A 26,975-nucleotide genomic window follows, 5' to 3' on the forward strand; every position below is an offset into this window, starting at 1 on the left:
GGGAGGGGGAATTCCAACAACATAACTTTGGTTATCTGGTCACAGAATCTGGGCCCTATTGTTTTCTTCTTCGTATAAACAAAAAACAAACCTGCTCTCAACTCTTGAGGCTGCCTCAAATTATTCAAATACTCCTTCTTACCTTTTGTGCAATCATGTTGCAGATCTCTGGCAGGAAATCTTCACTCAGGAGCTTGTAAAGCTGCCTCTCTCTTAAAGATGTTCTCTCTCGGAAGCTCTCTGTGACCTGCTTCCACTCCTCTTCTGTCTGACATAGCAGCCACCATGTTCCATGACCTGGTCCTTGAGAACCTTTGACAAAATAAAATAGAAATGCTAAGCAATGAGAGCATAGGCACTAATATGACAGGTATCACATGACCTAACATGTACCAATAAGCCACAAGTAACACAAGTGTGTTACTTCTGTATGAAGAATGGGATGGTGGCTTCCTAGGACAGATGTCCAAACATTCTAAAAGGAGAGATGAGTAGTCATGAGAGACTTCAACTACACTGATATCTGCCTGAACCCAAACTCTGCCATGATATCATAGATATCATAAGGTCCAACAAATTCCTCCATTGCCTTGCTGACCATTTCATTTTCTATAAGGTAGAAGAAGCAACAAAGGGATCATTTATTTTGGACCTGGACCTCACCGACAGGAAGGAACTGATCAATGAGGTAGTACTGGGAACCTTGGGAGAAAGTGGCCATGTCCTCTTGGGTTTCATTATACAGAGGCAAGGGAATGCCAAGTGTATTTACATATACACTCTGCACTGATTTCAAAAGGCTTAAACTACTTGATGAAATCCCATGGTCAGAAATACTCAAAAAGAAGGGATGCCAAGAAGGATGTTTCTTGAAAGTGAAATATGAAAAGCATAAATACAGACAATTCCAACAAGAAAGAAAAGTGGGAAGCATCTAAAGAAATAATTCAGACTCGACTGCCATTACTTTAAATACAGAGAGAACTGTACAAATGAAGTTCTAATTAATACAAGCAGGCCTCTTGTGCCCTACCTGTTTAGAATGAATTTGACAAAAGAGAAAGGATTATCAGGAAGCCCTCCATACTGAAACACTGTATTAAAAAAATTAACTATGGTCCATAATTTCCCCTTACCATTTCTCATCTGTAACTCACACACAAGTGCGTTTTCTTCTGCCTTCTCTCTATGAGCAACAAATAAAATAAACAGTATTGTTAGGAAATGATATTGAATCATAGAATTGTAGAGTTGTAGAGCTGGAAGGGCCCACAAGGGCATAGATGTCAACTTACAGATTTGAAAATAAGGGACCAGCAGCCTCGGAAATAAGGGATTAGCAGCCAAAATAAGGGATTTTCAGAGCACAGGTATGTTCGACTTCTGAGCCCCTCCGAGCCAAAGGCAGAAAGCCCAGCCAGCAGCCAAACGAAGCCTCCAGCAGTGGTTCCCACAGCACAGCAACCCGGCAAAGGGGATGCCGCAAGGAAAACCACTGTCACCTCTCCGCTGGGAAGTGCTGAACAAAGGCGAGTCCCCAGGCAACGCAGCCGATTTGATCGGCACAAGGCATGCAAGCTCCACCCCCCAGTCGTTCTTAGACTCCTTATTGGGTGAGCAACACATCCAAGCAACACAGTTGGAGCTTCCCTCCTCCCTGGCCAGCAGGGAGGTAGGGAGAGGAGCTGCTTCCTTTGAAACCCGGAAAATTTAAGGGGCATCATCAATAAGGGACAGCAGCGGGACACAGCACTGGGATAAGGGACTTTCCCGCCAAATAAGGGACGGTTGACAGCTATGCACAAGGGCCATCTACTCCAACCCTCTGCAATGCAGGAATCTTTTGTCCAACATGGGGCTTGAACATACAACCCTGAGATTCAGCGTCTCATGCTCTACTGGCTAAGCTATAATGCAAATTTAAGCAAAGTAATACATTCACTGCTAGAATGAAACAAATACTGCCACTGAAATGTCACAGCACTTGGTAGATATTGATGTAGCTCAGTTTTAGCATTAGAAGGTAAATCATAGGCTACATATGGTCATAAAGTTCAATTTGAATTCAGGTCCCCTTCAGAAGGCTTTATATTCAACAAGACTTGTTCACATTCATCCCCTGTTTCTTATGCCACAACCTTTTCATCATCCCCTTCATTTTCATTACTGTCAACATTTAGATTGTAAGCTCCTCTACTCTGTAAAGCATCATGTACTTAGATGACACTACACAAACACATGCATTTGATTATCTTTGGTTAATATTTCAAATATGGCATTTCTTTACCTTAAGAGATTCTCCTCCAGTAGTTTCTTTCGTTTTGGAGGTCGCCCTCGTCTTTTTACTATTTTTCCAGGAATGTTTTGAGTGCTTGTCTGTATCCCACATCCCCTAGAACACATTGAAGTTACAGAATAGCTACAGAATATGATAGTAGCAGTTGGCAAGAGCAGGAGGGTAACAAGAGAGCAGTGACCATAAGAAGCACTGAAACAGCTGCTAGGAGTCAAGCTAGGAAAGAGGTTCGTTCCAAGGAGGGTAACAGAAGAGAAGGGCACAGCTACTTGGGAAATTAATTCACCAGTGGGCATGACTCTTTTTCCAGCAGGTAGTAAGTAAGTGTGGCAAAATGTGTCTCAAGTGGCAGAATTCTTACAATCTGCAAGGCTGTACTTGGTTTTAGCTGCCCTATACAAGAACCACTCTGGTATAATGCCTAGAGTAGAACTTTCTCCAATTTCCAAGTACCATCTTTGTAATGGATTCCTTGTGAGACCTTGAAGCAGTCACTTTCTTAGCTTCACTTCCCAGCCTGTAAAATGGGAACAACAGCCGCCTATCTCAGAAGGCTTTTGAAGGCAAACAGAATAAAAACAATAAAATACTCTGAAAACTCTGCATATTTTGTAATTAACAGGAAATAAGTAAACTTGTTGATTTTGTAGCCCTTGCAGCGGCACTCCAATCACCATTCCTTTCATAAATTTGCTCCTTTCTGGCACTCTCATCCACCTTCTCCTTGCTACAAAGGTAAGTTTGTACCTGTCTGAAGGCATTTCTCCATTTGGTTTCATGGGTTCCTCTTTGTACATACGAGTGCCATAGAAATACCAGTAGAGGGCACCGTTGCCATCCTCACCCAGCGGTTCCACCCGAAGACTATCTGCATCCAAACCCTGCATTTGAAAGCAAATATACAAAAAGACAACGTTGGAAAACCAACCACCAACACTTGTCCACTAATATTGTTTAAAGTACAGGCATTTCAGGGGTTCTGGACAGCATGTAACGTGTTTGAAAAAATAAGCCATCCTTTCTTGGCTAAATATAAGTTCTTCATGGTCACTTCATTTTGACAATGCCCTCTTTTGTGCTCCAAACAAAGATGGACAAATAACACTGAGTAGCTTTTTATGCAGCATGAGACAATCATATAACAGTTTTGCACACAACATTTGATTCAACCAATGTATCCAACTTCTGTTTGCCCAGCACATTTTTCTGCTGTTCAGTATCACTGCTGCATTTGTTTAACCCATCTTAAAACCCTGACTGTACCCACCAGAGGTGGTGTATACAGTCAAACTTCATCTTGCCAAAAAATGGTCAGATGCGTCAATTCACTCTGAGATTTGTGCACTACAAATATATTCATGAGAAAGGCTAATTAAAGCTTGCTAAATCCAAACCCAAAGTGGCCTCTTTTACCTTTCATTGCAAAACAGCAGGTGGGCTCTCCCTCCTCAAATGCCAAAATTCTAAAGTTCCACAAAGACCATACTTGGCTTCAGCTGCAAGCAGGTGCATCTTCTACCACAGTATTGCAGTAACAAGAGAAGTCACACCTGCTGAACGTCTCCCTTCAAGCAGCAATGAAAGGACCTTGTCTGATATAATGGTTGCCTGCACAACACTGTTCCGGGGATTATTTCTAAAGCGGCATTATGCATGAAACCGGTCATCCTTGAACTTTTTTGGAAACAACCTGATTGCAAAACTGAATTCCTGATAACTCTTGGTCATAGATACTTACTGAAAAAATGACATGAGATAATTTATTCCAGTGTAATGACATTCAAATGGATTAATTGAGTGGGATACTTATAAAAATGTTTTCACCTGTGGTTATGATGGTTGGCTGATAAACTCACCCTCTATGTGTTGTAACGAGCCACGTGGTGAGGCAGGCTTTACAGCTCCTCTACCACCTCACATATATGTACATTTCACACTGTGTTGCAAATCCACACTGGCTACATTCAGACAATCCTACAAACCACTGTTTGGATCATGGCTTAGTGTTGTACATGCTCATTTTGCAGGGGCAAAACTAGGCTTTATTTCACCTGTGTCAAAAAACCCAGTTTTTTTTTTGGGGGGGGGGCATTTGTGTGTACACACACACGGATCCTCAATGGGAGCCTCAATGGTGCCCCTCTGGAAGCTTCACCCAGGGCAAAAACCCCCCCAGCTACATCTGATCTGACAAAGTGTGGTTTTAGTCAGTCTCTCAGACCAGGATCAAACAATGGTTTCTGACATCACACTTTATAGAAAAAAACTTGCTTTTCATTTTAAAAGAAAAATAAATAAGCCTGCACATGGAGGAACACATTAATATAATGCTTATTTCACGATCCCCCAAATCATGGTCTGGATTTAGTCACTATGAGATTATAAGCAGACACCTCACAGTAAATGGCCATCCGCAAGCCTCAGCAATGTCAATAAAACATTTAAAAATATCAACAAATAGGTTACATGCATTGAGTAACAGAAATGATACAGACAATTTTGTTGAAGGTGGCATCCTTTAAAAAAATACTTTACTGATAACCCTGAAAAATGGAAAGCAATGAAATCACAGATTGGACTTTGGCAAACTTAAATAGGCTGATCCGTACTGGAAGGAGGGCATAACCCTCCCTTTTGTAATTGTTATATATTGGAAATCAATAAAACTATATTTATTTTTAAAAGACAACAAGAAAAAGCATCCAGGCCAGAAGCACTTTTCAAGAAAAGATATTAACTTTCCTTAAAATGCTATGCCTTCCTTACAGTTATTTTAATTATGATTAACACTTGCAACTTGAGGGCCACATTTTATGCAAAGAACCATAAAAATACCTAGCCTCTCTTAACTAGTAACACAACACAGATGCTGTTGGCATTCACAATAACCACTGTATCTAACAAAGGCTGGGTTCTATGACCACATAGCTTCTCAATATTTCCACAACCACCAATGAGCCTTCTTTAACACAGAACACTGATTCACTGAAAAATTCCACACGAGGCATCAGTAAATCAAAGATACCAGAGAGCAATATCCAATTTCTTACACTTGTTTCTTCAGGTTGTCCAGTTTGGGAAGACTAAAGACATCAAACAATCTAACAAATTAAGCCACCTTTTAAATGAACTTAGTAGCAAAAAGTGATATAGAATGTACCTATGAACACAAAGTGTTAACTTCTTAGTGGAAAGTGCGTACCATTCCACTTTCCAGTTCCCTATCCAACATCTGTCACCACCCAACACACCTTGAGTAGGTCAAAGACATCATCAGCATCAAGTCGGTAATCACAAAGGCGGTGCAGGATCTCCACACGAGTGCGCAAGGGTAGCTCTTGGAAAGTAGATTCTCGTAAGGGATTAGGCTTCCCTTCCTCCAGTTCCCAGCGATAGTTGATGATGTCCTCCAGGTAGCCATGAAATGTCTGAGATCTAATAAAAAGAAAATATGTTCATAAAGTACCTTACACAACCTGATGAGGAATTCATCTTTAAATAGCTGACATATATAAAAATTCTGTTTTGGCAAACAGGCACTTCAAAACTGGCCCAGTTCCTTGCATGTGGTTAGGCTTACATGCTCTGCTCGTCTCACAAAACAATTTATATCAAATAGGACAATAGGTAGGAGTTATTCTTTTGTATAAAAATGTTTTTTTACAATGATTTTTAAAAATGATTCCCATAAAGGCATACATGTAGAAAATTCTGTAAGACTGGTAAACATTTGTTGTTGTAAAAGAACAGCTTTTTTAAAAGTGGAACAAGGGTAATGGACTACATTTATCAGACTGCTAGAGTATTTGTCCTTAAAAAGAAGCAACTAAGAGAGGGTAGTCTAAAAGGCGAAAGATTTATACAATCTGAAGAGAAACCAGAGTACTACGTTAAAAGAAAATGTTATGAAAATGGTGTACAGATGGTATATGACACCAGTTAAATTAGCAAAAATGTATAAAACTTGTAACAAATGTTGGAAATGCAAAGAGAAAGAGGGTACATTTATTCATATGTGGTGGGAATGTAAGAAAGTGAAGGGGTTCTGGGAAATGATATATAATGAGTTAAAGAAAATGCTGAAATATAGCTTTGTAAAGAAACCAGAAACCTTCCTACTGGGAATAACTAGAAAGGAAATAAATAAGAGGGACTGTAAACTTTTTCAGTACGCAATAACAGCAGCGAGAATATTGATGGCTCAAAAATGGAAACAAGAAGTACCAACTTTGGAAGAATGGAGAACAAAACTAACAGACTATGCAGAACTGGACAAATTAACTGGAAAAATCAGATTCCAAAGAGATCATAAGTTTCTAGAGGACTGGGGAAAATTCAGAGAATATTTGAAAACTGTATGTGAGGAATATACAACGCTAGTGTGTTTTAAAGAAGCTTTGTGAAAAAAATAAGGAATATTGCAAGAATGTAAATGAGGTTAGAAAAATTTTATTTAAAGGCGATATTAAAATTAAGGAATGTGAAGATAGAAATTTAACTACGGATGATTGTCAGAGGAGTTGAGGGAGGTCCAATAAGTTAAAATATGTGATGTGAAAATTTGTATGATTGGAGATTTTATGGAAAAATTTAATAAAAAAAATTAATAAAAAAAAGAGAGGGTAGTCTAGCAGCCCCCATGAATTCTCCATTAATATATTGAATCAGAAAGTTTTATAGGTAAATCAAATTTAAATCGAATTCAGCATTAATTGGCATAGTTTAGACAACAATGTCATAAAAGATAAATAAATAAAACATCCATAAAACATTGGCAATCCAGACATATAGCGTAGTGCTATATGTATCAGAACAGGGGTAGGAAACCTTTTTGGTCCAGCAAGTCACATCTTTATCTCCTTCCACCCTTTGGGCCAACTTTGACAAGTGGGCAGGGCCCCGTCACTTGTTAATCACCTGACAGGTACCTGACAAAGCTGGTTTGCAGGTATGGGGAAGATCAAAAGGTTTGCTCAGCTTTGTGCTCATTGCTTCCCAAATACCCCCAAACCAGCTGATTATTGGGCATTTGAGAAGTACAGTGGTACCTCTGGTTACGTACTTAATTTGTTCCGGAGGTCCGTTCTTAACCTGAAACTGTTCTTAACCTGAAGCACCACTTTAGCTAATGGGCCTCCCGCTGCTGCTGCGCTGCCACCGCGCAATTTCTGTTCTCATCCTGAAGCAAAGTTCTTAACCTGAGGTACTATTTCTGGGTTAGCGGAGTCTGTAACCTGAAGCGTATGTAACCTGAAGCATATGTAACCCGAGGTACCACTGTACTGCATAATGGTCTGAGGAAACCCTGTGCTTGGCTTATGGTTATATGATGTGACATACAATGTCAGGTGAAGGCTTGCCCAAAACATCCAGCCAAGTCATGTCAGGCCAAATAAGTTGTTTTAAAATTTTAAAAACCCCATAATGTGTAATACTACGTTTTAATATTAATGTTGTACTAATTGTTGTAACCAATCCTGGGAACTTGGCGTGAAGGTGGTTAATAAACTGTAACAACAACTGACTAGTTTTGTACCACACATTTACCCTACAGCTACCAGGTTACTGGTAATTAAGAATCCAGAGAAATAAATGAAATAAGCATGTTGGTGGTAGCAGGGGTTTAGGTTTGTTATTACAGAGAAGGCAAGAAAACACAAACTTCCTGCCACAATTTTTAATATGCTGCACACTCCTTGTTTTTTTTTTTTTAGTATTAGCAGTCTATAAAAATAATATAAATTTTAAAATTCTGATCTTTTTTTTCACTCAAACAATCTCAAGTAACTAAAAACTGAACCAAGTACAGTGGTATCTCTGGTTACAAATTTAATTCATTCCGGAGGTCCGTTCTTAACCCGAAACCGTTCTTAACTTGAGATACCACTTTAGCTAATGAGGCCTCCCACTGCCACCAGTGCACGATTTCTGTTCTCATCCTGAGGTAAAGTTCTTAACCTAAGGTACTACTTCTGGGTTAGCGGAGTCTGTAACCCAAAGTGTTTGTAACCCAAGGTGTTTGTAACCTGAAATACCACTGTACAGTTATGTAAAGGAGACAGGGGAATTACATGATTCCCTCTGTAGTTAACCCAAAGAATTCAGAAAGTGTTTTATTTTCTTTGCATTTTCTTCCATCCTGCTAAGTATCATGACACCAAGAATGAAATTCTGGATATAATAGCTTTATAAGAAACAATTAAGAACATCTTCCATAGGCGCCGACTCCATGGGGCCTGAGGGGGCCTGAGCCCCCTCAAAAATTCGTTTGGGGGGGGGGGGCTCCGCCCCCCCCAATAATTTAAGAAAATTATTAGTTATATTATGCTTTGTAAAATCACAAAATTATGTTGGTATTTTTTATTTTCCTTGTTTGACGATAGTTACCTTTTAAAATACATTCAGTAATGAGTTAAAACAAAGCCACTCCCGATCTAGAGAGGGGGTGGGGTTGCGGGCTCTCGACCCATCAACAATCTCGCGGGGCTGGCGTCAGCCCCGCGAGAAGCGGGGATTCCCCCTAGCTCATTAATATTCACCACCCACGGCGGCAGCCAATCGGCTGCCGCAAAGGGCGGGCTCTCACAGGTTCACTTAAGGTCGGGGCAGCCCGGGGCTCGCCCCTTTCGTTCCCCCAGCAGCAGCGGTTTGGAGGTCTTGGGCCACCCCAATATTTTTTATAAGTCGGTATGGGCCCCCGCCCCCCCCCCAATATTTTTTATAAGTCGGCGCCCCTGACATCTTCCCTTGAGGCAGCTCAGCAGATGTTCATACTTAGAATCTGATGATCACTGTACTAGCATTTCCTCTCAACTAGAAACTTTCCTCAGCCCATTGCTCAGCCCTTAGAAAGAATGCAAACCCTTTCTTCACAGAAAATGGCATGGTTCACTTGCGGATAGGGTTGACAATTATTTTACTGATTCCCTGTGCCTTTAACAGCACCTTGATCTACAGACAGAAGCAGGCAACAATGCCCTTCTCAAGGCATGAAAAGCTTGACAGATTTCTGAAGATCAAACTGCTGTTATAGACTAGACTTTTTGTGGAGGTTAGTTTGCAACCACATTTGCTGAACTCTGCATATACTTCAGGGTACTGCAGATATGCACCCTAAGTGATTCTGTAAGCTGTGGTGACAGTGTGGTTGCGGCAGTGGCTGTATTCATCAGGACAGGGCTGGGGGGTGAGGTTGTGGTGCAAGGCAATCACCACCAACCTGACCCATCCCCGTCTCGTGCAACAGCACCAGCAGGGCAGCATAGTGATGTGTGCCCCCTCTCACTATTGGCTATTTTTTGCTTTTTTAAGAAAGATCTTGGTACTTGGAGACTTAGGGAAGTGAAACAGGAAAAAGTTTTTTTAAAAAAATAATAATTTTGCAACAAAACAGGTAAAGCAAAAGATGTGTCTGGAGATAGAATTCTTTCAAGAAACAGTACATTTATATATATTAAAATCAGTGGATGTTACAAGCTTTTCAACAAGATGGTAAATATGTAGCTAATATTTGCTTTGTTCCTTAATGAACTAATTGCAGAGATGTTATAGCTGAGGTGTTAATACTTTGGTTCTGAAACGAGTTGGCACTTTTTGTCAGTTTCCTTTCTATAAATCTCGGTCCTGAGGCTCCTCTATTAGTATAATAGACTACGGGATCACCACACCATTCCCAACTGGTTTCGGAATATTTGTCTCACTCTCTGGAAGATCTATCCCCTGCATACTGAATTTAGACCCAAGTAGAGTGTTCCCTTACAACTCCACTTCTCCCTTCTCCAGTTCAGCTTTCCAGTTCTCACTTGTACAGGTATGTATATTTTTAAATGACATTAGTCACTGTCTTTTAATCTATCACCTAGTTCAGAGACTTCCTTCTCTGGCTGTAGACATTTTCCACAGGGTGGGTGTTACACACGGTGTAGAGGCTATACCAGTGGCGGAACGTGTCTTCATAGTGCCTGAGGTGGGTGGCATGGGCACGCCAAGGGTGCAGAGGGCAATGTGAGGAGGATGCAACAGGGCAGGCATGCACCCTCCTTTCAATGAGTCTGATCGGATTGATTGGAAGGGCGTGTGCCTTTTGTGTCCTCCTCATGCTGCCCTGCCACTGCCCTCCCAGAAAAATGCACCCGGGGCCATCGCCCCAGCAGCCCCCCCCCCCGCGCTATGCCCCTGGGCTATACTCCTATCCAGCTGAATGCCAGGAAACCAATTTACACCTGCTCTCCATCCCCCACCAAGAGCTGTCTCTAGCTCTCTGGCTAGCTGTACCCACAGCCAATCAGAGTGAGTCTCCAGCGCAGTACTCTGGAAGCCACACCACTCTGGTGGAATTTGACAGCACAGCATCACCAAATCTCTGGTCTACCTGAGCTTTCTGCCACAATAGGTAATGCTGTCTCACTCACACACCACTGCTGCTAAATTGAGCACAACCCACAAGTTAAGAATATTGCAAATTGACAAGTAATTGACAAGTTCAATTGACAAGTCACCACCCCAAGGCCCCAAGTTATGCAAACTTAGAAATATCTGAAACATTAGTCTTTTGCTTCAGTCCTGTGGTACAAACAACCAGGACCAGACTGTTGCGGCATTACACCTGAAAGCAGTTATGGCTGGGATGGGTGGAGATATAACTCTTAAGATTAAATATTCAAATTCAAAGTTCCATGTTTAGAATCTCCTTTAGCAAAATAAAATGTGGATTTAGAGTACTTAATTTTAAACCTTAGTACTAAATATAACAATCCATTTCTCTGTACCTGTTGGCAAGCAGCACAGATAACAACTACAGTCCGTTCTTAACCTGAAACTGTTCTTAACCTGAAGTACCACTTTAGCTAATGGGGCCTCCCGCTGCTGCTGCACCGCCAGAGCACGATTTCTGTTCTCATCCTGAAGCAAAGTTCTTAACCCGAGGTACTATTTCTGGGTTAGCAGAGTCTGTAACCTGAAGCGTCTGTAACCCGAGGTACCACTGTACTGAACAAAGCACCACAAAAAAACCCAAACACCACAGACATGCTTGTGGAGTCAAACAATTACTTTTATGACTGGCTCACATATAAACATTCAATGATTTATCATTCCCTGAAACTGCTGACATCAACAATCCTATTAAGAGACTCCTGGCCCGGATTTCCTCCAAGTTCCAATCACGAAATGATTGATGACACACACCCCTCTCAGAAACCATTGACCATTTAAGATTATCATTAACATTCAGTAAGACTGTCATAATGGAAACCTAACTAAGAAATAATTCTTCAGCCTGTTTTGTTTGTTTTTCTCTGTCATAATTGAGAATTGGATTTGAAATGCATTATCTGAGCATATTTTTTTTTCCAGTTCTACATTAAGAACATGTTTGGAAAGCAGCAAAGTTTATCAAGTTGTGAACTGTTAGCTTGTGTTTGGGCTGATGAAAAGATTTATTTAAAAAAGAGTCTAGCTTTTAAAACTTAATTAAACACACGTTATAAAACCCATCAAGGGGCTTTTTTGAAGACTCTGAAGGGGGAAATATGAATTACTTTACAGTCTGGCACAACTTTTTGATAATTTTTGACAGAAACTGAAAGAAAATCCATTATTAAGATGAATCAATCAAATCTGGTGCAAAGTGAGTAGCGTATACTTCACAGCAGGAAGGTATTTCCAAGAATTTTTCACCAACATCAACCAATTGAAGAAGAGATAACTGATTAAAAATTTAAATTTTTTTAGAGCCAATTAACATATTTCACACTGTATGCCTAAAAATCACTATGTATGCATACCTAATATGTTTTCAGTGAGAGGGATCATATAGTAATTATAGGGATCCATGGCTGGCATCATTCCTTATGTATATATGCAATAGCAAAAGTGTTTATACTGCTATGTCATGTGTGTGTGAATCTGCTTTGGCTGATCAATTAAAGCAGCCTCCCCCAACTTGGTGATAATTAGTACCACTTGAAACATTGGCCTCAAGAGTTTCAGATACCCATCAGCCCCAGCCAGCAAAGCTATGATCGATAGGCATTGTAATACAATATTTGCAAGGCACTAGGTTGTGAAAGGTTGAGTTAAACCTCCCAGTGCTAAACAATATGGTTGTTGAGAAACGAATAGAAATGGGTGTCCTCAGCAAATTACTAACACTTGAATCCTGATGAATCAGAGCATTTCAGACTGGCTAACAGGAGCAAAATTCATATGCTCCTTGTATGTGCAGTAGCAAATATCTGAGAATGTGTATGTTGGGTGACATGATTGAAAATAGGCAAGAAAACCTCAGTGGTTGTTCTTTTCTTTTTTTCCATTTCTTCTTGCTGTTGAAACAAACATATTGAGCCATGAAATTTCCCATTTCCGGAAGATGGCTAGGATTTGAGCATTTAATTCCCATTTCCCCCAGGGAGAAGAGTCTGTTGACTCAACCAATCATCTTGGGTATTTCAGTTTGACTTTTACATAAGTGGTTAAAACCAGAAGCTTCCGCCCTTCTGCCCCACATAAGCCGCAATGAGCCTCTGTTCTTAGCAGAGCACTCCAGGTTCTCTTGTCAATTTGTGTAGACTACCACTGAATGGTTGTTGCTTTGATTCAGGCTATAATGAGAACCTGAAATGGGAACCAGATGTTTGACAGAATTTCCAGCTACCCTCAAACTTCAACTTTATCTTTCCTTCTGTGGTAAGTCGTTTTCCCAAACGAGCCTAACCATTTGCTTTCCCAAACAAATATTATTTTTTATCCTTGTTTTTGAATATCACTATTAAGATTTTAAAGAAGGAAGGAAGGAAGGAAGGAAGGAAGGAAGGAAGGAAGGAAGGAAGGAATTGCATTACAAGAAAGCAATGGTGTAAATAAGCAGAAGCACCATGACTCTTTCATAAATTGATAGGGAGGGGGGCATCATACTGGAAGAAAAAAGATGGTTGTTCTGCACTTTGTTTACACTGCGACAAAGAAAGGCAAATACATCCAGGAATCCTGTAGAGCTTACCTAGCTAAAGCTATCAGCATTCTGGAAGAACACTTGCTAGCTGACATTTTGAAAGTAAAACTGGCAAGACTATTTCTATTAAATAGTTTCATACACATAGCCTATTCTGAACACATTTATTTATTGACTTTAGAAAAGTTATTTCCATAAAAGATTCCCAAGGTGGGGAAAAATAACAGTAATAAAATCAATGAAAACAACTATCAAAGTATGTATTTTCAACTGTAATGGCAAAGAAGCAATTGTAGCTTTGATAGATTCAGCAGCTAAAACTACAACTACCCAGAAACTACAACTAATCCAGAATGCAGCAGCTAGACTAGTGACTGAGAGTGGCCATCGAGACCACATAACACCGGTCTTGAAAGACCTACATTGGCTCCCAGTACGTTTCCGAGCACAATTCAAAGTGTTGGTGCTGACCTTTAAAGCCCTAAACAGCCTCAGTCCAGTATACCTGAAGGAGCAGGGCCTTCTGACAGTTCCCTCACTGTGAGAAGCCAAGTTACAGGGAAACAGGCAGAGGGCCTTCTCGGTAGCGGCACCCGCCCTGTGGAACACCCTCCCACCAGATGTCAAAGAGAACAACAACTACCAGACTTTTAGAAGACATCTGAAGGCAGCCCTGTTTAGTGAAGCTTTAAAAGTTTAATAGACTATTGTATTTTAATATTCTGTTGGAAGCCGCCCAGAGTGGGTGGGGAAACCCAGCCAGATGGGTGGGGTATAAATAAATTATTATTATTATTATTACTACTACTACTACTAAAAGCTAATCTGATTTTTTAAAAAAGTCTTCAAGGTTCACTTAAACTTGCCAAGTTCCTGGACAATGGTAACAGATTTCTTATGGGAGAAAAGTTCCATTATCTTAGAACTATAACAGAAAAAGTCCTATTGGGTGTTGGCACTTATTTTACAGTAATAAGCACTTGAAATAAATTGTTGCAACTGGATTGCAGTATGTGAAATGGGAAAAGGCACCCTATCAAGTTTCCCAGCCGCAGGGAGCATGGGATTTTAAAAGTATCAGCATGTTGAATTTGGCACTCAGTGGAGTTTACAAAGAGTTCTTGTAGCCCATATATGATATAACTATTTTGGCTGCTATATTCTGTAAGAGATGAGTTTTCCAAACCTTTCTCAAATGTGCCACACAGAGCACATAATAGTAGTGTAGGCTGAAGGTTACCAGAGTATGTGCCACAGGAGTCAAATCCCCCTCTTCAAGGGATTTGGCTGGCATATCCAAATTGACAGAAGGTGCTTCTAGCCATTGCCACAGCCTGTGAATTGAAGGAAGCCATTGTTTTGCGGGGAGCACGACTCGACTCCATCTAGAATTTCCAACACATAATAAAAAACTGGCATTTCCCAGCATAATAAGCTGTTTTGTATGGTTTAAACTTTGATTTTTATCTGCCCTAATGTTACTGACCCCAGACAAATGTTCAAGGATGAAAAACCTCCATACCCAATTCAAGTAGAAAGGAGAAATAGCATCAAGTATCATTAGCATACTGCTGGCAACTCACTCCAAAATTTCAGACAATGTTCTCCAGCAGTTTCATGCAATGGTGAACAGAATAGATCTCTGTGGGATCCGATGTGATCTAATGCAGAACAGTCCCCCAAGCACCATTTTCTGAAACCTCCCAAAGATGTTGGAGTAGAAGAATACCATGGCTGGTGGCATGGATAAAACTACTGAGATCAGGGGAATTAAGATTACTACTTGCAAAGCATCATGTGAACAATGATTTCAGAGGAGATATGTTTCTGTCCCTAAAGCTTTCAAAGCTAATTTGCACAGGAGAGATAATAAAGACTAGAATAACACGAAGGAATTCTTTTCAGTGCCTGCTAAAAACATTCTTATTTAGACAAGCCTACGCAGATGTTTAGAAAGTTGAGGGAATTTTAATCTGTTCTGGTATTTTAATTTTTGTATGCTTTTAAGTATGGTTGTAAATTTTTCTTGATTTCATTGTTTTACATTTTTGTAAACCACTTTGAGGCTTTTTACAATGAAATGGTGAGTGTATGTAAGGTGTACATAAGATGAGTGTAAACAGGGAAAGAACTGCATGTGAAGTTCCACGTGGCAAAGCAGTAGAATGATTCCTAAAGAACTAAATGGAAGCGAGCAAGTGGGTGGGAAGCTGGGCTGGGATAGAGCATGCAAATTTGCAACCCTTCCCAATTTACCACCTAAACCAAAGGTCAGGCCAGCTAATGGGGGTCAGTCCTGACCATAGTTGAATAGATATGTAAACAAATTAATTTCACACTTTTTTTTTTCCAGTACCGAGGTAGCATGATTATCCATGCAGCATCATATGATTACGGGTGGGGTCATTCTAGTGCACTCATAAATGTACTGAGTAGGGAAAAGTTGCTGCCCATAAAAAGACAAAACTGTTCACTGGCAGTTACCTTTATAACAGCAACAACAAAAAAAAACCTGCTTCCATAGGGATGTCTGCTTATACAGTTTCTTCTAGGCTGGAAGAGGGCAATCTAAGTTCAGGAAGATGAAAGGGCAAGATGTGTAATGTTTCTCTCTTTGCAGCAGAAGGGAGCATTTTTCCAGTGACACCCAAGGTCATTAATGCTTTATTCTAAATTACTTGCCAATATTTTCTTCACAAATGCAACTTGTCTAGAAATAAATGAAGACTATGGGGAGGAGTCTAATGTGTGTTTGGATGACCTCATTCAGACATCATTAGTAGGGTCAGAAGAAGCAAGGAGTGTTTTCAAGAGAAAGAGAAAAACCTATGGGATAACTAATGTTCTCTCCCCTACAGCAATCTATCTATCATGACTTGTCAAAAAAGGGCTTGTTTCTGATTAAGGTCAACCTAATCTGAGTTACAGCTGCAGGCCTGACCCCAGACAGCCACAACAGAGCTCTTTGCTTATCTTTACTGGGAGGAGGAAGTCCAAAGGAGAAGCCTTCTGGCTAGTTCTAACAGCTTGTGAACCTATGAAGAAGTTAAGTCAAGCAAGGTAATGCAGCATACTTTTTCCACTAAGGACCTGTGCCTATCTATAGTCAGCTCCCAAAGGCAGTGCAGAAAAGGAACCTTGTTTACTTTCCCTAGAAAGAATTAAGGACAGTAAATTACTAACTGCTATTAGCCATGGTAGCTATTATTCATATTCAAAAAAGTACAATACAGGCAACTCCCCACTTACATGGGGTTACATTCTGGCGGCCCACACATATGTAAAAACCTCATAAGTAGGGAGCAACCTCTAAAACCTCTGAATACCCTTCTTGCCACTCTCTCTCTCTAATTCAGTCAAAAATACTGTTGCAAAAATATCCATAACTGGAAATGAAGCTCTGGGGCCGGCAGGAAGCTGGAGGACGCATAGGAAAACGGCCACTGCTGCGCTACCGTGCGCATCAAGTGTTAGGCAGGGGGGCTAAGCAACCTTAGTAAAGCGCCACAGCACCTCCAGTCTCTTCTTGGCCCTCACTGAAATCCTATTTGGGCTCCAGTGAGGGTCTCCTCGTGAGCCACAAGGACTCTCCAACTCTCTCCCTCCATTTGAATTAAATTATTTGATTATGTCTCGGTGCTGCACAGTCACGCATGAGTCGATTGCGCGCAAATGGGGGGATGCCTGTATCTTGAAATATCAAGTTGCTTTTAGCATTTTTATTGCAAATTGCCTTCTGAAGAGGATTTGTCCTAAATTAATGTGGTTTCATTAAAAGAAAGAAAGAAAGAAAACAAAAGATGCTAAGCAACAGCAAGCTTGTGGGCCTCCTAGAGGCAGCTGGCTTGCCATTTTTGGAAACGGTGCTGTACTAGAATGACTTTTTGTCTGATCAAGCAGGATTATTCTTATGCGTGATTCCCAAGCCTGACTTAAATGTTGGGTAGGGGCAAAAGCCTTGTGAGTAAGTTGTAAGTTATCAGCACTAGATGCAACACAAAAAAACAAGAATTTCACATAAAATTGTTGTGATTTTTTTCAGTCACTTCATCATAACTTGGTTGGGTTTTTTCAAATATGAAGTTGTAAAATTGGGGCAAATAATCTGTTAGGAAGAGAATTTAGCCTTTGCCTAAGTCCCATCTGTTTCACTGCAATGCTTGATTTGAAATTAATTTTTTGAGCAAAACCAGTTCTAGCAATGCAATCAGGAAGTGTTGTGCAATCTAGTGGCTAATGAAAAGTACTCAGCTCTTAAATAGTCCACTCGGGGGCATTTCTTACAACCCAGGTAAGAATCCTACATTCAAGTACAAAATATACATATATTGTACTATAAGTGTGCTTTTTCCTTCCATGCATATTCAAGCAGGGGGCAGATATGTTCACAGTCACATCTCACAGGTTTCAGACACAAGACATATATTTTATGAGTGTGCATGTATAGTTTGTGAGAAGTAATCCTTAAGTAAGGGAAGGTGCTAGATAGTTTAAGCCAAGAATAGATGCTTTAACTGAGATTCCTGCAGGGGGTTGGACTAGATGGCCCTCAGGGTCTCTTCCAACTCTACAATGCTATTATTCTAAGAACTATTCAGTTAGCAAGGTAAGAGGCACACTTAAAAATATTCCCCTCCCCCCATCTATTCTCAAATAGACTTTAGTAACTAAAATCTCACAGCCAAGCAAGTTAGCTGTTGATACAAGGACTCCAACAGCACTCCCACAGATAGAATTGGAAGAAAGTTGAAACAGCACAAAATCCCTTGGGAAGCTGGGGGAATGGAGAGCCGATGGGAGCCGTCTAATCTAATAACAGATCACATCGCAGACACATGTACGAGCTTGACAGAAGCAAATGCAGCCACTTAACCTAGAGATGACAGCTGAAGCAGGCTAGTTTCACTGCTACCTAAAAGGAGGAGACTGGAAAGGAGGAAGAGCTGCAAGGTCATTGCTGAAGCACACAGCCAGAAGAGGCCTTGATTATATGGGACTGCTTTCCACACCCACAGCAGAAGTATCTGACAATAGGGAACTGCTTTATTTCTCAGCCACAATGATACTCTCACACTACATTCACCCTAAGAAAAACACTATTACAAGTAGAGGGCCAGACAAATATCTTAAGTTCTAGAGCAGGGTGCTCCAAAACGCAGCCCAAGGCCTGCATATGACACTCGAGGCCTTTTTTGGCTGCCTTCAGCAACATTTGATGCCCCCTCAGCCCTTGCGCTGTCTTCCCATAGTGGTTAATTGAGGTGCTGAGCTTTGGGAAGGAGGGGTGAGGGCTCTGCCAGGGCCCTAGAGTCCTCTTGCCTCCTTGGCTAAGACTAGTTAGCGCTTTTGCAGCTTTGAGGAGGAGGTACAAGGGCTCTAGTACTCTTCCAGAACTTTGTGTCTCCTTCCCAAAGCCCAGCACCTCGCTTAGCTGACTTTGGGAAAGCAGCATGAAGGCTGGAGGGAGCATCAAATTTTGGCCTCATCCACCCCCACACCGGCAATAAGGCAGTGCGTGGCCCACAGTTTCCATGTCAAAGTACTCTTGCAGCCCACTTGGTTTGAAAAGTTGAGCGTACAATGCTACTGAGGTGGAGTTTGAAAGAGAAGTGGGCACGAAGATGGTTACCCTCTTTTCTAGGCATGTGCCTAGCACATGGGCTCCCCGCTTGAGGGGAGTAGTACACCTTCAGAGCAGTTTCTTAATTCTAGAAGACTCTGAAATGCTGCTCTACCCAGGAGCAGATCTCATAAATGTGCCAGCATAGAGACCATGAAGAAGAAAGGACTGTTTGCCCCCAGAGACAGGATGCATTACATTGGCCTCACTATATTGACTATATCCTGCCAATATCTGTCTATCAACCCATTCAACCAGTCAGCCCACCATCTAAAAAATTTATATACCATTTGAATGTCATAAAACCTCTATGTAGTTTACAAGAAATATTAAAATTATGAATAAAAGTTAAAAACAAATAATTAAAACATTAAAAAATAATTAAAAGGAACAGTATACTAAAAAGAGATTAAAACACGTCAAAATCCATGTGTCTGGATAAGGTAAAGGTAAAGGGACCCCTGGATAGGCTTGCCTAAATAAGTTTTTAAGCAGGAACTGAAAAGGGTCCAGTGCCTGATGTCAATAGGATAAAAAGGATAAAAAAATAAAATTATTGGTAAAAACAGTTAATCTTCCCTCTCCCTCATTCATAAAGTTTTACAACTTTGGCCGAACCAAGCATCCAGGATAGTGCCTGCTGAAATCTTTAATTGAGCCCTACTACTAGGCAAAGATAGATCCAGCAAGGAAAGTCACACATATCTGTGACATCGTATTGTCTTATTAGTCTCCGTGAGTATAGAGCTTTTCTGTTTGCATTAAACAGAACAGAAGTTGAACAATAGTAGAACATTTTTAGATAGAGACAGGATAAGTAGGCATTTCACTTCTAACTACGAGGTACTGGACATTACTAAGGCACATGCTGTAGTAATCTTTTCAGACGCCTCAAAACGCTACCGGAAGAAAAAGTTGTTTCAGATTATAAAATACAGTTGCCTTGCGGTATACCCATTAAAAAGACTATTTTAATCACCCTCACACATACACATACACTCTCTCTTTCTTTCTCTGTATAACAAAACAGGACAATTTTAAAGCCAAAATCGGAAGGCTCCCAATGCCATGTGGCACAGACTTGACACATGTTTTCGCTTCAAGACAAATAAGCAAATTAACCCAAAGTACATTTAAATTGTGCACCAGAATGGTTCTCAGCTAGGCCGCCATTTCTAAAATTACTTTAGAGTACATTATAATTAGCAGAAGTACTTTAATCATGCTGCATACAGAAAACAATAGCCAAGCAGTTCCAGCCCAGTCAACAATTTTTACATGCTGTGCAAGAAAATATAAATAAATAATGAGGCACATGTTATAGATGTAAATCACTATATAAAAATTAAACCATTCTCAGACGGGCAGACAGTATTTATGGCAGAGAAAGCAGACACATTTAAGACACTGCCATGTTGATGAGAGCTCACACAGCCTTGGCTTAAAGTCTTTAGTGCAATCTTCTTGATTGAGCCCCCTTTATACTCCCAATTTCTGCCAGAAATTGCCATTCAAAGGGGAGTGTGACTTAGAATATAGAGCCCTGGTCCCACACATATGAGAATAACAACAAATCCTTGAATGGAAATTGCTGAGAACTCAGGGGCTTGAATGTTCTGAATGAACTGTTATTTTCTTTTCCTAAACCCCACGACCAAGTAAAATGCCCATCATCACGGTTATTACCAATTCCATTTAGTGCTCAATTTCTGTCCCATGTTGCATTACAGGACATCATAATGAAATGCATTCCATCTACCAGAAGCAGGTAGGCTATCAGCAAATGCACTAAGGGTCGTATACAATTACATTATTAAAGCCACAAGAAGAAGTGCCTCCTAGGCTTACCTAGGAAGAACACAGGAGTATAAGGAATTGACTTATGCACTGAGTCAGATTATTAGCCCATCTAGTTCAGTACTGTATGCACTGACTGGCAACAGCTCTCTTTGGACCTTCCCAAACATAGCACCTCTGTATGCAGCAGCAGACCATCCCATTTCGCTGCCCAAGGTGGCTTCACTTTGCCTCATGGGCGGGCCACCCTGTCTGTTCTGTATAGCACTGCAAAATTTCACTGCATGCTAGAATACAGTGGTGCCCCGCAAGACAAACGCCTCGCAAGACGGAAAACCCGCTAGACGAAAGGGTTTTCTGTTTTGGAGGCGCTTCGCAAAACGAATTTCCCTATGGGCTTGCTTCGCAAGACGAAAATGTCTTGCGAGTTCCTGCGGGTTTTTTCCCCTTTCCCCCCCCTTTTCCTAAGCCCTAAGCCGCTTATCAGCTGATCCGCTAAAAGCCGCTAAACCGCTAATAGCGCTAATCCGCTAAGCTGTCAATGGGCTTGCTTCGCAAGACGAAAAAACCGCTATACGAAGAGCCTTACGGAACAGATTAATTTCGTCTTGCGAGGCACCACTGTAGTTACAAGTAAGCATCTAATGGGAACATTTTATCATGTACACAAAGGCCATCAGTGTACTATTATATTAAAAGAAAGGGGGGGGGCATTTTACTTTTACTTTACACATTTAACACATCTCTAAAGTCTTTCTAAAAGGGAAGCAAAATGAAGAAGAAAATCATGAGTCACAAATCACAGATCAGTGTGAATGTGTGCTCTCTGGACCACCAGTTGTCCTCAAGCATCATTTAGGTGGTGCATGCATGTCTACGAAATTGTTGTTGAAGACAGGAGATGGCATATGCTTTGCATTAAATATTCATACTGATTTTAAATGCTTCTTTTATTTCTTATATTGTGTTTTTTTATTGCATTGCAATTTGAATTCTGTGGAATCCACAAAAGGTAAAAATAATAATAAAGTTGTCCACTAAGACCCTCAGCAATTTTCAAATAGTCTGTGAAGGGGAAAGTTTAGGAGCTACTGCTTTAGATCATCCTAAGTGCCCATGTTTCACAACCTCTGTTTGTTTTAATAGAACTTGCACAGTGCTCCAATAACAGCCCTTGGATTTTCTCATGCAGGTTTTTATGCAGGATCAAATGAGAGGTCCACATTTAACCAATCATACTAGCAACATACAAATATTTGAGGCATAAATAATGAATCCGAATGTGAATCCGAAAATGAATAAAATAGTAATCCTACAGCCACTTTAGAATAGAAAGCTGTTAGAATTCATTTGACACTTACTCAGGACTCAGGTCTGGCAACTATCTCTTCAGCACTCCACAGAAGTTGTATCACACCTCAACTGGGTTAATTCTCTTTATTTCAAAAAACATTTAAACCATGGAATGAGACTACTCACGTAATGTCACTGCGCTGGTAACAACCCTGAAGAAGACAGGCAATCAGATCACTGATGAACTCCACATCATCACTGTAAAGAGCTGCTTCAAGTTCCTAATGAGAGAAAGAACATTTAAAAACACTTATCCAAAATCCTTTCCTTCCAGACTGGTGGTGGGAGCATTGACAACAAGTGATCTTACCAACAGGGAACTCTAGCAGAACAAATATAATTTGCATTGTTATCATTTGTATGGTATTTCCAACATGATAACTGCTTTATAATCTGTATTTCACTGTCCTGAAACAAATGGTATGAAGTTATTATTATTGATTTACACACAGAAACTGACACTATGCCCAAAGATAGCAAGAGTAAGGCAATTGTTGAGCTAGGAATGAAAAATGGCTTCCAGCTGAGTCTAAAATAACATGCGCAACATACTTTGGCAACAACTCCCCCCTCCCCCGCAGCTAACACTGGGGGGGGGGTGATTAATAATTTGCATTATTATGTAGGCATGCCTATATCTGTTTCCATTTCCTGATCTTTAGATGTCTAAATTCACTGCAAAACAAACAAACAAAAAACACCTGTAAGCAAAGGTTAAACAGCTCAAAACTTCAGGGCCATCATTCCTGACACACCAGGCAGGGCACAACCTTGATGTAATCAATAAAGGTTCTTTTTTTTGGGGGGGGGGATCACACCTACCAAGTGGCACTGTGGGCTGCAAAAAAGGCTCATTCTGCAGCTAGCACAGCATCCTCTGGTAGCCAGCTGATTGAGTTATTTTGGATGTTCCAGAGATTACAGACTCCCAGTATGACCAACTGGATATGCATTTTGAGGGTAAAGTTGTTCAGTTTTGGAGGATCATGACTGTGTACTTGTTGCAGCTCCAGCTGAAGTATCCACTGCTAATCTTGAAGATGTTCTGTGGGATCAGTTTCACCTTATACAATCAGCTGGTGTGGACAACGTGGTGGCAGTAGTGCATCCGGCTATGTGCCCCTTGACCTCTATCCCTTCTGGCTTTTTAAATCTAGCAGAGCAGGGCTGACTGGTTGAGGCCAGAGTACAAAAACAGCTTTTGGGGGAAGGTGGTGGAAAGAACCATGGTAGGGCAGTACAAGCATTATTGGAGGATACAGATTGTTTAGATCCATTCCAATCTAGGTTCAGGCCTTGGAATTGGAACTGAGTTGGCCCTTGTTGCCCTGATGGATGAACTCCGCAGAGTGCAGGACATGGGAAGTGCAACCTTGCTCTTGCTTATTGAACTCGTTGGCTTTTGATAGCATCAACTATGGTATCCTCCTGAATCAGCTTTGGGAAATGGGAATTGGGGCACTCCTAGTAGAGCAGCAAATAAAACTTGATGAATGTAGCACTAAGCACATTATACAGTCTCATGGGGATCTGATTTTTAAAAAGCACAAGTTTCTAGTCCATTGTAAAGTCTGTAAAAATGTTCTTGAAATTGCATGGACTGAAGCCTCAGAGGAGCCCTCTGCTTCTACAAATGATAAATTACTATGTGCTAGTTTACTGTTAATCTTCATTGCATGATCTTGGGTATGCACATTAAATATGGCACAAGGTACAGCCTGGTCCATTTCATTATGCTCTTATTTCCTGGTGCATTTTGGGCAGCCACCAAGTATTGGGATATATCCACATAAGCATAAATGGTTATGGGTCTGTGAGTAGGTCTTTCCAGATACATTTCAAAGAGTTAGCATACACAGTACACAAATAACAAAAACCTTTTCATGTTTCATTAATACAGTGGTACCTCTGGTTGCGAACGGGATCTGTTCCGGAGGCCCATTCACAACATGAAAAGAACGCAACCCGCAGCGGCACGTCTGTGTATGCGCGGGTTGCGATTTGGCGTTTCTGCGCATGCATGAGCGGCGAAACCCGGAAGTAACCCTTTCCGGTACTTCTGGGTCGCCGCGGGACATAACCTGAAAGAACGTAACATGAAGCAAACGTAACATGAGGTATGACTGTACTCTTAAAATTTATTTATTTATTTCATTTATATTCTTCCTTTCCTCCAGGGAGCTCAAAGCACTAGACTATTTTTAATGTATGGATCATTTTATTTGGTTATTGTGCCTCTTAGTTCTTTGAATATGCCAATTTCTTTTTCCTTTTAAACATCACTTGTATCAATTCAAACAGCTTTTTGAGCGTGGAAAACAATGTTTGGGTTAAAGAACAATTTGGAGTAATATGTATGGGTGTGAGCACTCTTCTATTACATATCCAAAGAATCAAACTTACAATTTCTGCTGTACATAACTCACAGACACTCTTAATATGGGAAATGAGATAATATCTTTGTTGGATTAATTTCTATTGATAAAAGCATATGTTGAAGAAATGAGTGTTTAGGAAAACAAATATAATTTTTAAACTTTCAAGCCCTAATGATGAAGGCCAATGTGGGACAGTAGCTAGCATGAGTGTTTAAAGCAGATGATAAAACCACTTATAGCAACCATTAATTTTCAGAGATTTGCTGGCAAATGAAGAAAGGAGCAGGATTCTCACCAGCTCTACTGCACAGTGCAGAGTCTTGAGATAGGGCAATAAGTGACTCTCCCTCCACATCCCCCTCAGTCCTTTGTTTTTCTCTTTTCTCCTTGAGCATTGAGCTGTGAGCACAGAAATCTGAACCTTGCCAAAATGCATTGGGGACAGAGCAAAAAAGAAACGGAGGAGGCAGCAAATCAGCACAGTGTGTGTACTGGACCGGTGGGAGGAGGTACAAAATGGAGACACACAGTTCCTCCTCCACCCCCTCTATACAGTCACAGAACACTGGACAGGAGAGAAAAGCCATATTCTCCCCCTCTCCAGCTGGCGTCACAGCTCATTAGGGAAAAGCCTGTTTAACATCTCTCCCTCCCCCCTCACGACTAAATCCCTTGGAGTCCTGCAATGGTCGTTGGGAAAACACACTCTGCATACAGCATGGATATCCACCTCACCAAGCAGCAGCAGCAGCAGCCGCCTGGAGAAGGGCAAGGATGGAGATAGCAAGAAGGTAGATACAGACCCCCCAAGGCACTAGGGTTGAGGAATCATGTAGAGCTCTGTTTTAGAAAACTTGTATTTTCTATAAGGCAAATATTCCCCTTGTGTAGACACCACCCAAGAGGAATCCCAATCAGATATAAATAAACAGTTCGATAGTTGGCTGGAAATACTTAAGATCATCTGCTACACAATCAAGAAAACTTAAAAGACAATCAAATCAGACTTGATGCACATGTTTGATCTAGAAAAGAAGAAGTTTGAAAGGCATTATTATTGAATTTCAAATATTTCTATCTGCACCATCATTTACTGAGTGTGGGGGGGAAATTAAAAGGAAGGTAAAGTTATTTTCCTTAATTTAAAAAAAGTTAACATATAAAAGGGGGGAAATTACGGTACAATTGAAAACAAATCTTAAGTATACAGTGGATCCTCTAGTTATGTACCGCTCTGGATACGTAACTTTTGGGTTACGAAAGCGGCAAATCCGGAAGTGTATACTTCCAGGTTTTGCCATGCGCGCATGTGCAAAAGCGCTCTGTGTGCCCCGCATGTGCACAGAAGCAGCACCTCTGCCTACGGACATTTTGGGTTGCGAACGGATCCCCAGAACGAATTTAATTCGTATCCGGAGGGTCCACTGTACATTGCAATGTCCTTAGAATTTAAATATTTAATGAAATAACAAAAATTCTTATTTAAATAGAATATAATCAGTTATTCCTTTGTATTTTGAATCAAGACAGTGTATCATACTATAGTTAACATTTAAAAAATCTATTCACTAATTTCAAATCCTTCACTGAAAAAAGATGCCAAAATTTGTCTTCTGCACAATAAATACCTCTTAACATTTTCATAATTAGTCCTCTTATTCTAGTACCACATAAAACTATGCTTCTAATTCAGAGTGATTTTTGTATTTCACCCAGAGTCTCTTATAACAGGTCAACTTTTATATTAGAATACTATGCCATATGTTTTGTTTCTATTCCTTGATAATCAAAGTTTCTTTCAATACTGGGCCCACTAACAAATGGGATATAGTCAATATCTTCCCCTTATTTTTAGAGCTGGCCTCAGAGGCTGTGTTGAGGACTCCCCGACTGCTGGCTCTGGGGGACTTCAAAATCTATGCCGAGGCAACTGGCTCTGAGGTGGCTCAAGACTGGATTCTTTTGATGGGGTTACACTTCCTCTGAAGGAGCAGGTACGTAACTTGGGGGTACTCCTGGATCTTCGACTGTTGTTTTGAGGCTCAGATGGCCTCAGAAGCTCGGAGTGTCTTCCATCAGCTTTAGCTGGTAGTCCAATGACACCCCCTATATGGGCAGGGATAGCCTAACTTCTGTTGACTAACTTCTTGTAATCTCTAGGTTTAATTACTGCAATGCACTATACATAGGGCTGCCTCTGAAGATGGTTTGGAAACTTCAGTTGGTGCAGAATTTAGTGGCCAGGCAAGATGGTTTGAGTATATAATGCCAATTCTGACCCAATTGTACTGGTTGCCAATTAGTTTCCAGGCTCAATTCAAAGTGATGGTTTTGACCTATAAAACCTTAAACTGCTCAGGACTGCAGTACTTTTAGGACTGCCTCTCCCCATCAGAACTGATCCATACACTGTGATAATCATCTGAGGCCTTTGTTTTTGTGCCTCTTCCATGAGAGGTCTGAAGGGTGGCAACATAAGAACAAGCCATTTCTGCAGTGGGTCTCTGTGGAATGCTCTCCCCAGGAAGCAGAGGCACCAAGCCTAGGGGGCACTGTAGGGCATCACAACTATGATGTAGT

At 40.8% G+C, this 26,975-nt stretch overlaps 1 protein-coding gene across 3 annotated transcripts in view; it reads right to left on the reverse strand.

The window, feature by feature from the left end:
• The window catches only part of CECR2 (CECR2 histone acetyl-lysine reader), a 119,646-nt gene that overhangs the window by 30,997 nt on the left and 61,674 nt on the right, over positions 1-26,975 (reverse strand). For all 3 annotated transcript variants that reach the window (XR_013842781.1, XR_013842782.1, XM_079992149.1), the window contains exons 2-7: positions 22,144-22,238; positions 5,548-5,731; positions 3,044-3,177; positions 2,288-2,392; positions 1,137-1,186; positions 143-312 (exon numbers count right to left, since the gene is read on the reverse strand). Coding sequence is in view for 1 of the 3 variants with exons in the window: in XM_079992149.1 (XP_079848275.1) it covers positions 143-312; positions 1,137-1,186; positions 2,288-2,392; positions 3,044-3,177; positions 5,548-5,731; positions 22,144-22,238 (738 nt within the window). In the remaining 2 variants the exon portion in view is untranslated. The remainder of the gene's footprint in view (positions 1-142; positions 313-1,136; positions 1,187-2,287; positions 2,393-3,043; positions 3,178-5,547; positions 5,732-22,143; positions 22,239-26,975) is intronic.

The sequence above is a fragment of the Podarcis cretensis genome, assembly GCF_951804945.1.
Source record: "Podarcis cretensis genome assembly, chromosome: 10".
NCBI lineage: Eukaryota > Metazoa > Chordata > Lepidosauria > Squamata > Lacertidae > Podarcis > Podarcis cretensis.